At 46.1% G+C, this 14,829-nt stretch overlaps 1 protein-coding gene across 3 annotated transcripts in view; it reads left to right on the top strand.

Moving 5' to 3' along the window:
* Positions 1-3,971: 3,971 nt before the first annotated feature.
* Positions 3,972-14,829, top strand: part of LOC114587458 (histone-arginine methyltransferase CARM1-like) — a 56,406-nt gene continuing 45,548 nt past the window's right edge. Inside the window, exon 1 of one of the 3 annotated variants that reach the window (XM_077921544.1) lies at positions 3,972-4,335. In XM_077921544.1, coding sequence (XP_077777670.1) covers positions 4,161-4,335 — 175 coding nt within the window. In that variant the 5' untranslated portion in view covers positions 3,972-4,160. The remainder of the gene's footprint in view (positions 4,336-14,829) is intronic. The other 2 variants (XM_077921543.1, XM_028711714.2) reach the window with 2 other exon arrangements.

Here is a 14,829-nt window from a genome sequence, read left to right as displayed (position 1 = left end):
ATGAATAAATAAAAATCTCATGGTGGTTAAGTCAAATTCATATTTAAAAGGCACATGAGACATCACGTGCACACCCCCCATTGCTCTCACAAGCTGCCACCTCTGGCCCTAACTTTCCCTATGAAAAATTCCACCGCACAGAACTGCAGCTCCTCCATTTCAGGAGAGCCCAGGAGGCTGGTGAGACAAGGACTTGAGCACAATGATCTGCTTTAGTGTGGTGTAGTGGTTAAGAGCAGTAGACTCGTAATCTGGTGAACCGGGTTCGCGTCTCCGCTCCTCCACATGCAGCAGCTGGGTGACCTTGGGCCAGTCACACTTCTTTGAAGTCTCTCAGCCCCACTCACCTTACAGAGTGTTTCTTGTGGGGGAGGAAGAGAAAGGAGAATGTTAGCCGCTTTGAGACTCCTTCGGGTAGTGATAAAGCAGGATATCAAATCCAAACTCTTCTTCTTCTTTATCAGTGCATGGTGTGAAAAAGGCAAACTGATTATACAGTCCCTCCATGCTAGGGCGGCTTTCTTCCCTTCTCATTCTGGTGTGCCTGCAAGGCCTTTCAGGGGAGATGTTCATTGCCTAAAATGCAGGAATCGCACTGCACCAGTCAGCAGAAGCCAAAAACTTCTCCAAACCATATTGAGAGGTATTGCCCTTGGCTAAGCAGTTTCTCAGTAGAAAACTGCTTGACTAACAGCAGTTAGTCAAGCACAAGTACTTGTTCATTTTTCATTTCACTATTTCCAATTCCTATTAGCTGCATAACACATGAATATATATTTTTTACTTGCTATTTAATACAGCATAGCCGGCTGATGCTTCCATGTTAATTTACAAATGCAGATTTTTGTATGTTTTTCTTACAGCGTTTCATATTATGCATGGATAGAATACCCTGAGCATTTTTTTATGAGGGTATACCCTTGCTCTCAAGAAGACTAGGACCCAAAATTACCTTCATAATACTTTAATAGCAAGATGCTCCCTAGATAGTCACTAATTAGGGCTGTTTTGCACCGTAGGTTTTTCCAGTGTGGGTTTTAATAATGTCAGTGCCCCTTCTGGCCTGAAAGATAACTAACCACTTCTAGAACGCTTCACTTAACAGATTTTGTTGTTAGTTCTTTTTTTTTAAGCTACTAGATGAAAACACCTTAACAGTGACATCTCCTGGGCAATTATTTTCATACAGACTGTTTAAGGGAAATGGTCTAACAGAGATTGCCAAGCACCCAAGCACTAGAAAATAAAATTCACCAATTTAAACCAAGAATTTATTTGTTTCATTTGAAGTCTAAAAAAAATGGGTCTGGATTTGGGAGGCTTCCAAAACGCACACACTGGTTCTTTGTGACTCTGTTCCATTTGCTATTGATTTTAGGTGTTATTTGTTTTTAATCTGCATGGAAGCATTTTCCAGGGTGATAACTGAAATAATTCCTTCTCCATTTTTTGGAACCCAGGGTGGTATTCAGCTAAGTTTTATGCAGTATGGACCCAACGATGTTGATGGATGTGACTACTTTGGGCCCATTAATTTCAAAGGGTCCACTCTCAAAAAAACTGTATTGAATATTAGGGGGGCATTAAAATAGGTTTAAGGAATTTAGGGCATTCCTTGGTAAATCTGTATGAAACTGGGACCCTTTTATGATCGAAAGCACCCCAGAAGGAATGCCAAGGTGCATTTATAATCTAGCACTTTTCAAAATAGTGTCCTAAGAAAAATACCAGTGTAGATAATTTTATAAGAGGCATGTAAATTCACATTCTCTTATTTATTTTCCCCATCCCCAGACCAAAATGTAGCAACACACACACACACACACACACACACACATTCTGAAGTGCAATCAGGGGTACCAACTTGAATAAAAAAAAATAGGGGGGGGGGAGTCCCACTCTGCATAATCTATAGATGCAGCCCCCTCAGACATTTTATTGGGGGTCCATTGGCCCCTGGGAGCTGCCTCCTATGAGTGTATCAGTTGTTCTTCTGCGGGGTCATTCAAGGTGTTTCCTCCTCCAGGTACAGCAGGTTTGGAGGATACCAGAAGGGGGAAAACTAAAGAGGATTCTATAGACCCCAACTAAGTTTACTGGGGGACGCTGGTGGCGCTGTGGGTTAAACCACAGAGCCTAGGGCTTGCCGATCAGAAGGTCGGCGGTTCGAATCCCCGTGACGGGGTGAGCTCCCGTTGCTCGGTCCCTGCTCCTGCCAACCTAGCAGTTCAAAAGCACGTCAGAGTGCAAGTAGATAAATAGGTACCACTCCGGCAGGAAGGTAAATGCCGTTTCTGTGCGCTGCTCTGATTCGCCAGAAGAAGCTTAGTCATGCTGGCTACATGACCCGGAAGCTGTACGCCGGCACCCTCGGCCAATAAAGCAAGATGAGCGCCGCAACCCCCGAGTCGGTCACGACTGGACCTAATGGTCAGGGGTCCCTTTACCTTTAGGTTTACCAGAGGGAAAATGAACCCCGAGGCAGACCTGGAACATTGACTCTGTTCGCTTTGCAGAATTTATGGAATGCTTCATGTATTTATTTTAATTCTTGTTTCTGTTGCTCCTCTCCTGCTTTCTTCTGCATTGCAGCCTTCCCAACAAGGTAGGAGACACGCCAACAAATCAAAGGTGTCTTTTGCACCTGAGCTGCCTCAGGGGTGGAAGAGCAGGAGCGTCCGGGGGGGGGGGGGGGAGGATGAGCCCTCCTGGTCCTAAGGGCCGCCAGCCAGGGGCAAACCCTTCTTGGCCCCCAGCCTCATTTCTCTCCTCCCCCCCCTAATTTTTTTTGGGTTTTCACAACATTATAAACAAACAAACAAACAAACACACACACACATAAGACAAACAAACATAAATCATAGCCTTATTGAAAATTACACTTGTTAACATTGTTAAGTGACTTCCTCGCTTCCCCTTGGTTGAATTTCATTGCATATCCTTTTAATGGTTTTCCAAATCTTATAAAATTTAACGTAAACATTAACAGCCTTAGATCTTCACATTATGAAATCAAACATATCAATTCAACACTTAACATAAATAAAATCCTAAGCCAATTAAGTGTCTGCAAACTGTTTTCAGTTAATTTAACTTGACATATTTAACTAAGTAATCATTAAATTTAATCCACTCTTCCTGATACTCCTCCACCTTCTGGTCGCGGACTCTTCCGGTTTGGTCGGCTAGCTCCGAAAAATCCATCATCTTCATCTGCCATTTTTCTATTGCTGGTAATTCTTGGCTTTTCCACTTTTTAGCTAACAGAATACGCACAGCAGTTGTGGCATACAGAAATAATTTAACATCTTTCTTGGGCAATTCCAAACCTGTTATTCCAAGAAGAAAGGCCTCTGGTTTCTTTATAAATGTATATTTCAACATTTTTTTCCAATTCGTTATAAATCTTTTCCCAGAAGTCTTTCACCTTGGGACAGGTCCACCACATATGATAAAAGGTTCCTTCCTTTTCTTTACCTTTCCAACATAGATTGTCACAGTTCTGATCTATCTTTGCTAATTTTACAGGAGTCAAATGCCATCTGTACATCATTTTCATTATGTTTTCCTTTAACACAGTACATGCGGTGAACTTGACCCCTTTCTTCCACAATCTTTCCCAATCCTCAAACATTATATTATGTCCTCATTTCTCATGCCTCATTTCTCAAAGCTCAGAAGCCAAGGAAAGCCAAAGGTCAGCTGCGCCCTCACCGGCGCTGCTGCGCCACGTCCGTCCCCCGAGGGCGCTGCGCGGAGAGCGGCCAGGGCTGCCGCGACCCCCGCCAAGAAGGCGCATCTCCTGCGCGGCTGCTGCAGTCCCGCGGGGCGCACGAGAGCGAGAGCGCGCTTCCCGGAGCTGCCGCCGGGCGTCGCTGCTGCCAACGCGGAGCTCGACGGAGCGCAACTTGGGCTGCGCTGGACGGGTCGGGCGCGCTCGTGCGCGCGCGCGCGCGGCTTCTTAGCTGGGGGAAGCGGAGCGGGAGCGAAGCAGGCTGCTTTGCTTTCCGTGGCCGCGCGAGGCGCCTCCGACGGGGAGCCCGGCCGGCGCGTGCCCGCCAGGCTCGTGCCCGCCAGGCTCGCGTCCGCCCGCTGCTGCCGCGGGTCTGGCGCGAGGAGGAGCCACGGCCGCCTCGGCTGTGCGCGGGGCAAGAGGCGGCATGGCTGCCCCGGCGGGGTCGGCCTGTCCGACGGCGCCGCGCTTCGCGGTGCAGCTGCGGCTGGTGAGCGAGGAGCAGCTGGCGCAGGGGCCGCTCCTGCTCCGCGCCGGGGCCAAGGCGCTCCGCCTGCAGCTGCAGCCCCGAGACGGAGAAGCCGAGCTGGCCGTGACCGACGGTGAAGTAGCAGCGCGCGGAGGGGCGCGGAAGGGCGCGCGGGGAGGGAGGGAGAGAAGGGCTGCAGCAGGGCCAGCCGCGCGGCTCCCTGGTCCCCCCAAGGCAACGGCAAGGGCTGCCTCGCGGGGCGCGTCCGAAAGGCTCTCGGAGAACTCAAACGCGTGTCTGGGGAGGGAGGGGAGAGCCCTTCACACGTTACGCTTTTCCCGTGGAATGGGCAGTTGGCGAGGAGGAGGATGAGCTGAGCTCGCACCCGCGGAGTTGCGTCTTCACTCCGGGAAGCTGGGAGGCAGGAGGAGGAAGGGGAGAGCGAAAGAGAGGCAGAGTCTCCCCGGAAGCCCTGCTCTGCCATCCTGAATCGGAGAGGGTCCCTCTGCGTTTTGTAACTCCCGGGGACTGAAGGGCAGTCTGCCCATGCTCAGAGAGAGCTAGGTGATCTCCTGTGATCTCTTTGCAGTTCTGGCAAATAGTTTAATGTGTTGGAAGCCACCCTGAGTCAGATGGGCAGCATATAAATAAAATATTATTATTATTATTATTATTATCATCATCATCTGACTGAATGGCATGGCACAAATGTGCAGGGTTAAAGGAGTCTGTTTGTGGAGCTCCGTCGTGCAGAATGTTCTGGGTTCAAAGCTTAGCGAGTCCTCACTTGGCTTAAACCGTCCTGCAGAAGGATTCCTGCTTGAGTTCTGACATTGAACAGAGAGCTTCTGTCTGAGATGGAGCACTTGATTGCTCCTGCATTAAGGAGGCACCTATCTTAACTGCATTTTAAAAAGTGAACAAATAGAGCAATCGCAGCAGCTTCGAACAAGAGGAGCACCTTCTTTTGCCTGCTGCAAAGCGGGAGAGAAGGGCAGGGGAAAAGGCAGCCAGCCCAGCCCAAGGAGACTCCGCTGGGGGCTTTTTCCTGGCCACCATGGCTTGCTAAGGATGCCCTGCCTTCTTGGCTAGCCAGGAACAGAAGAGAGCAGCTGGGTGAGGCCAAAGGTCCACCTAGTTCTGCATTCTGGTCTCACACTGGCCAGCCAGTTACTCCTGGGAAGCCCATAAGCAAGCTTTGAGCTCAGGTGTGTAGGCCTTGGTGGTGGGTGGGCTGTAGAAGGACCCCGGGGGGGGGGAGCAGGGGGGAAAGTGCTGTGTTCTAGTCGACTTCTTAGTTTCTTCTGTCCTCTAGAGAGCTGAGGTTGGTGGAAAGACAGAGAGGGCCTTTTTTGTGGCAGCACCCCAGCTGTGAATGCCCTATCAAGGCATTTCCTAGACCAGGAATCCCCAACCTTCGGCCCTCCAGATGTTTTGGACTACAGTTCCCATCATCCCTGACCACTGGTCCTGTTAGCTAGGGATTATGGGAGTTGTAGGCCAAAACATCTGGAGGGCTGCAGGTTGGGGATGCCTGTCCTAGACTCTCCCCTACTCTTCCAGGCAGCTTTGACTTGTTTTTAATAGGTGGAGGTTTGATTCCATTCCTCTTGGTCTTACTGTGTGTGTGTGTGTGTGTGTGTGTGTGTGGTTCATGTTCTTTATTTGGTCTGTTGCTTAATTTTCATATTAGTGTTTTATTTTTTATTTTCGGCTGCTAGGGCCAAAACGTGGCTTTTGAGTATATTTCATGAGTGAATGAAAGCAACACAGGTTAGAAAAAGCAGTGGTGCCCCGCAAGACGAATGCCTCGCAAGACGGAAAACCCGCTAGACGAAAGGGCTTTCCGTTTTTGAGCTGCTTCGCAAGACGAATTTCCCTATGGGCTTGCTTCGCAAGACGGAAACGTCTTGCGATTTTTTTCGCTCCCCCCCTTTTTCTAAGCCGCTAAGCCGCTAATAGCCTTTTAGCCGCTAAGCCTTTAATAGCCACTAAACCGCTAATAGCGCTAATCCGTTAAGCCGCTAATAGGGTTGCTTCACAAGACGAAAAAACCGCTAGACGAAGAGACTCGCGGAACGGATTATTTTCGTCTTGCGAGGCACCACTGTACTGTGCCTTTTTCTTAGTGTGTTTCCTTTGCTCTGGATTTCAGCTGTCTGGCAGTCACGGGCCTGAGAACGTTCTGGCACATGGGGAACCTGGGCTTTCTCCATTGAGCACAGGGCCTTTGCATTAAGATACCATAGTGGGTTAGAGGGATGCGGGTGGCGCTGTGGGTTAAACCACAGAGCCTAGGGCTTGCCGATCAGAAGGTCGCCGGTTCGAATCCCCGCAACGGGATGAGCTCCCGTTGCTCGGTCCCTGCTCCTGCCAACCTAGCAGTTCAAAAGCACGTCAAAGTGCAAGTAGATAAATAGTTACCGCTCTGGCGGGAAGGTAAACGGCGTTTCCGAAGCGGCTTAGTCATGCTGGCCACATGACCCGGAAGCTGTATGCTGGCTCCCTCGGCCAATAAAGCGAGATGAGCGGCGCAACCCCAGAGTCGGTCACGACAGGACCTAATGGTCAGGGGTCCCTTTACCTTTTTACTTTAGTGGGTTCAAGATACTTTGTGGATCTTCTGTTCATCGTGTCCCAAGTGGCGCTTGAGCCTCAGATCCAAGAAGCCAAGTGCAGGGGCTGGAAATGGATTGGACCCCTGGCAAAGGGGGGGGGGACCCTCAAGAGGCACACAGGCAGTGGGAGAAACTCAGATCTATAAGCTAGGTGCCAAAACAGAATGCCTGGTTGCTGTTTGGGGTGCAGATGGCTCAAAAGTCATATTTTTCAATGCGACTTTTTGGTTCCTGATTGTGCAGATAAAATATGAGCGTTGGAATTCTACAGGATGTGTTGCTGGGGTGTGAAAACAGTCCAGATCCATGGATTCCCAGGCAGGCACCTCCAGGCGGGGGAGACATCAGGCATGTCCTGGCACCTGGGCTTCTTCGCTTGGTCCTAAGTGGCTGCCAAAGGTGCCTGGCGAGCTTTGCAAACTGGGTACATCCCTTACGGCCTGCTTGTAACTAGGCCTGGGCGATGCATCAATGTCCAGGACCGGTTTGAGGCCCAGAGCAGGATGAAGCCTTCAGCTGGTGAGGCTTGCCTGCTTTCTCCCTGCCCCTGGAGTTGCACAGGAGGTGGAGGTGGAGCTGTGGCAGTTTCACCCCAGAGCCTCGCAGGGCCGATGTTCCTTCCTTTTCAACATAGCAATGTATCACTATAGCATGATGTTTAGCTGGTGATATAGTGATACACCGTTATTTAAAAGACTGATATCGCTCAGCCGTGTTCATAACTCAGCTCCATTTATGGCTCCTCTTGTCCAGAGTAGATCCCACTATGCAACAGGGTGAAGCGACCTGATGCAGAGGGCAGAAATCGGATGGGGGAGGGAATCCTTTGGTGGTTAAAGGCAGGTAGGGGTCCCTAAAAGGCGCTGCAAGACATTCAAAAAGTTTTGACTCAGGTTGAGGAAAAGAAGTTCAGTTCAACTTCATGCCACAACTTGTCTTTCCCTGGGGCCGGCACTATCTTTGACTGCTACTGCTGCTGTGGAAATCTTTTTGACTTCTGAAATGTGCGAGAAATAAAGTATGTTCCATTACTAATATCAAGATTGTGCTAAAAATATAGCAGAAATGACAGTAGATACTCAAAAGCATTATTAGGGGAACGTTAGAGGCGTAAAATAACCATATTGAGCTATACTTGAGTATACAGCAGGATATAAACATTGCAAATAAACGGAATAATATTTTAAGATGTCAGACATTAAAAGGCAGAATTTCAGCCATGTGTGTTGCATTATCCTTTTAGTTTGAACCAGAAAAATAAGCTGCATGCCTAGCACTAGAACAAAAGACTATATATATGATGTTTTATATGTTGCCAAAGAAGACTGGATTGTTTTCTAAAAAGAATTTTTTTTTCTTTTTTAAAGTTGATTCCCTACCAGGATCATGATTTGTACAAAACATTTTATTACATAAAAAAATTTCAAATTTCAAAAATGTGGGATAATTTTTCAGAAATGATTGGAGGGGGGATTCGCTTTTTTAAAAATCCTCTGTAGCGAAGGGGATAGCAGCCCTGAGCTGTATTGGAGCAAAGTGCCTTTGGCCAAGGTGGGCTGTTTTTCTGAAGTGCTTAATGGAGGGCCAAACCTAATTTTGTGATCTGTGCAGATGCTCCCTAAGAAGGGGGCTCTTCTCTGTGCTAAGGAAGAAAGCTGAATGTTTTCTCCTGCATTTGTACAAACTTCTTATAGTAGGCTGGATTATTATGTGTGTGTGTGACTTGGGAAGGTTTTCTTCAAAGGTTCCGGAAACGAACCCCGAAGACCTGCCGATCTTGTCCTTTTCTGCAGAATCTGCCCCTGGGTGGCAGCCAAAGTGTCTCTCCCCGCCTGGCCCAGAGCGGCTTCTCCTGGGATGCTGCTCTGATGCTCAGGATCCGGCCGTGCGGATGCCAAATGCTTTGCCGGCTCTTTCACAGATAATGGAAGCAGTGATCTTAACCAGGAAGTGTTTCAGAAGACTTCAGCGCCAGCCTTCCCAAGGCTTTAGGAGAAAACACAGGGGCTGTTTTGTGCTTTTGAGTACTGAATGTGGAGGGAGAGAAAGAGAATTTGTGTCTCAGAGGCAAATATTGATCCTGATGCCGGAGCTCTTGGTTTCGCCTGCATTCATAGGAGCCGTGGGATTCTTCACACAGATGAAGTCTATTTTAAATGGTTGTCGCTGTCAGGTGGATGAGATATTAATTCGTCTCAAGGGAAAGTTGCGTTTTCAATAAAAGCCGTGAGGATGAGATTAAACTATCCTTTAGCAACATTATTTTGATCACGTTGTATATCTGTGTGTTCAGGCACACTCTTGGTGTCTGATCTGTGACATTCCTGTGAATGCACGGCCCTTTACCTTGGGCTGTCCTAGCAGTGCCAGTGAAAATAATGGGCATTTCTAGCTGAGGCTCATTCATTTCTCTGGGTCTCCTCTGAGTAGGACTAGCATTGGCTACAAAACCTTGTTTGTAGCATCTGTTTTGTGGTGAATATATCGTTACATCCTTTTCTTTACAGCCCGTCTGTTAAGAATCTTCTTTTGATGCTTCCCATTTTAATCTCTGTGCATTTCCCATGAAGAAATAAGCGATAAAAATTGGAAATAAATACAAAACTTCTGCTGAGAAAACCAGAATAAATGAACCTTAAGGCAAAATGGCAGTGCTTTTGCTAATATTCCTGCCCATATATAAAGTATGGTTGTTGTTTATGAGGATCTGGTATAATTTATCTGTGCTGCTTTACAATGTGGGTATTAAAATTGCATTTATTGCATTTGAAATATTTCAATAAAATTGTAAATTTCTTAGAGATTTATTTGAAGTATGAGGAGGTATCCAAATTACCTAAAGTTGTTACAGTAAGTGCCACAGTTTTTAACAACAACAAAAGAGATGCTGGTACTGTGTACCCTTTAGTATCCCCTAAAAGAAGCACTGATTAATAATAATTGTTGTTGTTGTTGTTTGCCCATCTGACTGGGTTGTCCCAGCCACTCCGGGTGGCTTCCAACAAATTAAACACATTAAGCACCCCTGTTGTCCAGCCCAGACATGGAGGTCCAGCTCAGAGGGTCTTCTGGTGGTTGCCTTCCTGCGAGAAGTGACGCCACAGGGAACCAGGCAGAGGGCCTTCTCGGTGGTGGCACCTGCCCTGTGGAACGCCCTCCCATCAGAGGTCAAGGAAATAAACAACTTTTAGAAGACACCTGAAGGCAACCCTGTATAGGGAAGTTTTTAATGTGTGATGTTTTATTATGTTTCAATATATGCTGTGAGCCGCCCAGAGTGGCTGGGGAAACCCAGCCAGAAGGGTGAGGTATAGGCAATAAAATTATTATTATTATTATTATTATTATTATTATTATTATTATGAACAAAACTGTCATTAAATAGAATGGAAATTATTATTTTGGCAATATTATTTTGAGTTGTAATGTTCAGCCTCATCACTGATTGCCAGCTTAAAAGGATTCAGCCAGCACATTAAAAGGTATATTTCAATGCAAAAAATTGAAATAATACTATGCGTTAAGCTGGAATAAGGGACGCGGGTGGCGCTGTGGCCTCAGCGCCTAGGGCTTGCCGATCGAAAGGTCGGCGGTTCGAATCCCCGCGGCGGGGTGCGCTCCCGCTGCTCGGTCCCAGCGCCTGCCAACCTAGCAGTTCGAAAGCACCCCTGGGTGCAAGTAGATAAATAGGGACCGCTTACTGGCGGGAAGGTAAACGGCGTTTCCGTGTGCGGCTCTGGCTCGCCAGAGCAGCGATGTCACGCTGGCCACATGACCCGGAAGTGTCTCCGGACAGCGCTGGCCCCCGGCCTCTTGAGTGAGATGGGCGCACAACCCTAGAGTCTGTCAAGACTGGCCCGTACGGGCAGGGGTACCTTTACCTTTACCTTTACCTAAGCTGGAATAAATTCCTTTATGGGCTAACATTCTTCATGTGAGTATTGTACCAACCCATCATATGATTTATTCAAGCATGTGGCTGGTAATAAATGTCTTTCAGTCTACGTATGGTTCTCTTCTGAAGAAGAATCACAGTGCCCCTCACTCCCAGTGCAGCAACCGCATGGGAATTATGTCAGTTGTTGTTTGGTTGTTTTCTACACAGTTTAAAACACCTTAAAACTGTTTGGAGAATGGGGGAAGCTAAATTTGTGATGGATACAAAGACCAGCCAATGCACACTATGCAAAAATGGTTTCTGGTGAAGCACATAAGAAAAAGCAGGCTTCTGATCTCAGTTGTACGTGGTCTCTTTGCACAGTGAGCTCGTGGCTGAAGAGCATGCAAGAGCAGCTACAACTTGCTCATTCGGCATTCAGTTCTCTTATTTATTTCAAGAAATTTTAAATAGGTATAGCAAAAAGATCTCCAAGCAATTTACAATTAATTTCAGTGGCAATAAAAATGCGAACAACATTCAGTAAAATTATCTTTAAGCGTGGCTAAAAACAAGATTAAAACCACAGAGTTATATCACAAAAGGAAAGGAAAACTCGTGCCCAGAAAAGCTTAGGTAAACATAGGTTTTTAAAGGTCATGCCTGTCTCACCTCCTGAATTACCCAGAGTGGAGGGGGGGAGTGTTGGCAAGGTGGTTTGTCACCATCTGTACACAGATGTCTGTATTTATGATTAGATTGATAGTTTTCCAGGCTAAACATGTGAAAGTGTTTTATCTTCATTGTATAATGTAGTCGAAAACTATATTTGCATGTGTCACACAGGACATGTTCACATGCAACATTTTGATCCTTCGTGGATGACTTTCCAAATCATTCTGCTCATTCTCTCTCTTTTTTTTTAAAAAAAAATATTTTTATTAGGAATTTCAACAAAACATTTTATCAAAAAACATATCATCCTTAATCCCCCCTATTTCCCCCCCTCCCCATAAAATAACACACACACACCCAGACTTCCCTCAGCTCCTCTCTCTGGTTTATCAACTAATGTTATTCTCTGCATGTTACAAAATACTTAATTTATCTGACTGGCTATTATCACTAAAAAGTTTGTGAGTGTTTATTCAAAACCTGCCAAGGAGTCCGGTTCGTTTTGTTGTTTCTTTAGGTACTTTGTAAAGGGTTCCCATTCTTCCTTAAAATCACAGTTGTCCTTATCACGTGGTTTATATGTCAGTTTCGCCAATTCCGCGTAGTCCATCAGTTTCTCTTGCCACAGTTCTTTGGTCGGAACTTCTTCATTCTTCCATCCCTGTGCTATTAAGACTCTTGCCGCCGTTGTTGCATACATGAAAATGTTTTTCAATTTCCTTGGCAGGTCTTTTCCTACAATTCCCTAACAGAAAGGCTTCAGGTTTTTTTTTTACAAATGTTTATTGGAACATTTTCTTCAATTCATTATATATCATTTCCCCGAATTTTTTAATTTTACAACAGTCCCACCACATATGATAAAAGGTCCCTCCTTTTTCCTTACATTTCCAACATATATTTGAAGCAGTTTTGTACATTCTTCCTATTTGCACTGGTGTTATGTACCATCTGTACATCATCAACAGAGAGCAATCTGTAAATTTTAAGTCAGTTTTCCACAATCTTTCCCAGTCTTCAACATTCTGCTCATTCTCTCTTGATCCCTTGGCAGGGGTGTTGTTCAGGATGCTCTGGAATAACGGTGGGAGTCACTTTCCTCCCATCTGTGTAAAATATACTTTGTATCAACCAATTAACAGACTTTTCATTTGGGGACGGGATGCAATTAATAACCGTGGGTGCCTCGCTCAGTTTACCGTTAGTTGTTATATTTTTACACAGTGTTGTTGTGTTGTCCAGGCTGCTCATAATGTGCTGGATTCAAAACATATACCAAGGAAACAATAGTAACCCCCAGTGATACAAAACATTGAAAACAGCTCATTTTGTGCCAGTAGAAAACCCACAAGGCAGTTATGTGCCTGAGAGGACCAAAAAGTATCTGTCTGGCAACTGCATCCGTACGGGATTTATGTAGACACCGGTCGCACCTTTCAGTGCAATAAAACTAATAAAATGGGAAATCCACAGTAGGAAAATGCAAATGCTAAGAGCTAGATGATAACATAGCAATTGCATGAGCACATAAACAAGGCTTTAGTAAGTGCCCGAAAGCAGTCCAGGGTGGCTGCTTGCCTGACTTCTCCCAGGGCAGAGAAGGCCCTTCCTTTTGGTGTCACCTGAGGGATGAGTGCAGTTGTTGTTGTTTAGTCGTTTAGTCGTGTCCGACTCTTCGTGGTACCCCATGGACCAGAGCACGCCAAGCACTCCTGTCTTCCACTGCCTCCTGCAGTTTGGTCAAACTCATGCTGGTAGCATCGAGAACACTGTCCTACCATCTTGTCCTCCGTCGTCCCCTTCTTCTTGTGCCCTCTATCTTTCCCAACATCAGGGTCTTTTCCAGGGAGTCTTCTCTTCTCATGAGGTGGCCAAAGTATTGGAGCCTCAGCTTCAGGATCTGTCCTTCCAGTGAGCACTCAGGGCTGATTTCCTTAAGAATGGATAGGTTTGATCTTCTTGCAGTCCACAGGACTCTCAAGAGTCTCCTCCAGCACCATAATTCAAAAGCATCAATTCTTCGGCGATCAGCCTTCTTTATGATCCAGCTCTCACTTCCATACATCACTACTGGGAAAACCATAGCTTTAACTATACGGACCTTTGTTGGCAAGGTGATGTCTCTACTTTTTAAGATGCTGTCTAGGTTTGTCATTGCTTTTCTCCCAAGAAGCAGGCGTCTTTTAATTTTGTGACTGCTGTCACCATCTGCAGTGACAGTCTGAGTGCAGACTGCAGAGCAACTCAGCGAAGGATCTCTGCGAACTGCAGGCCTAGACAAGAAAGTGCCTTCTCTTGGCTACATTTAACCAGGTGTTGTCCGATTAAAGTCAATGAAACAGCATCTGCATAACTGAGCTGTGAATCTGTTGCAGTGAAAGAAAGTCAATTTTAGAGCTATGTGTGGTTGAATTTAGTCAGACTTCAGGAAGGATGTAGTTTCCTCTTCAAATGGTATATAAGAATTGTAGGAGAAAATAGATTTTCTTCGTCTTAAAGTATCATAATCTCTTGAAGGGCATAAACGTGCTTTAATCTTTATTATCATAATTAAGAGTAAGGGTCAACAGATTCCATGTGCTTCTGTCTTTGGAACACATATTAATGTTGGCTGAGAACCTTATATTTTCAGAAGAAAAAAATGATGCACAGAAGTAGACAAAATCAGATAAAGGAAGATCACTTTCAGATCCTATTGAAGTCTTACATAAAATTTGAATAGCAATATACTCTTATTTGTGCCGGCTGAGAAGTTCAACAGAGTCCAGTGGGCTTCACTCCCAGGTCCTGCAATTCTGCGCACATCTGGGCACATCTGCCTCGAACATCAGCCCCACATGGCATTCAGTGAGACTTTCCCCAGTAAATTGTGTAATGCTGGGATAGCAGCCATAAAACTCCTAGTTTGTAGCCAACTAGGTTTTACTCAAGAGCAAGGTAAAGGTAAAGGGACCCCTGACCATTAGGTCCAGTTGTGACCGACTCTGGGGTTGCGGCACTCGTCTCGCTTTATTGGCCGAGGGAGCCGGCGTACAGCTTCCGGGTCATGTGGCCAGCATGACTAAGCCGCTTCTGGCAAACCAGAGCAGCGCATGGAAACACCATTTACCTTCCCACCAGAGTGGTACCTATTTATCTACTTGCACTTTGACGTGCTTTCGAACTGCTAGGTTGGCAGGAGCAGGGACCGAGCAATGGGAGCTCACCCCGTCACAGGGATTCGAATCGCCGACCTTCTGATCAGAAAGTCCTAGGCTCTGTGGTTTAACAGTTTAAAGTTAGTCTTTTCAGTGGATTGACTCTGAGTAGGACTAGCATTGACTACAGCTCGTCTAAAATGTTCATCCTCCTAACCTAAATTGGATCACAGGAGAAAGAAAACATAATATGAAAATCTGGATGATAGAACTTTGTCTCTCCTATACTGGAAATCTTTTGTCCTGCAGCTTTTTCTTGC

The sequence above is a fragment of the Podarcis muralis genome, chromosome 17, assembly GCF_964188315.1.
Source record: "Podarcis muralis chromosome 17, rPodMur119.hap1.1, whole genome shotgun sequence".
Classification (NCBI taxonomy): Eukaryota; Metazoa; Chordata; class Lepidosauria; order Squamata; family Lacertidae; genus Podarcis; species Podarcis muralis.
Note: the sequence above shows the minus strand (reverse complement) of the source record. Positions and strands in the feature narration are given on the sequence as shown.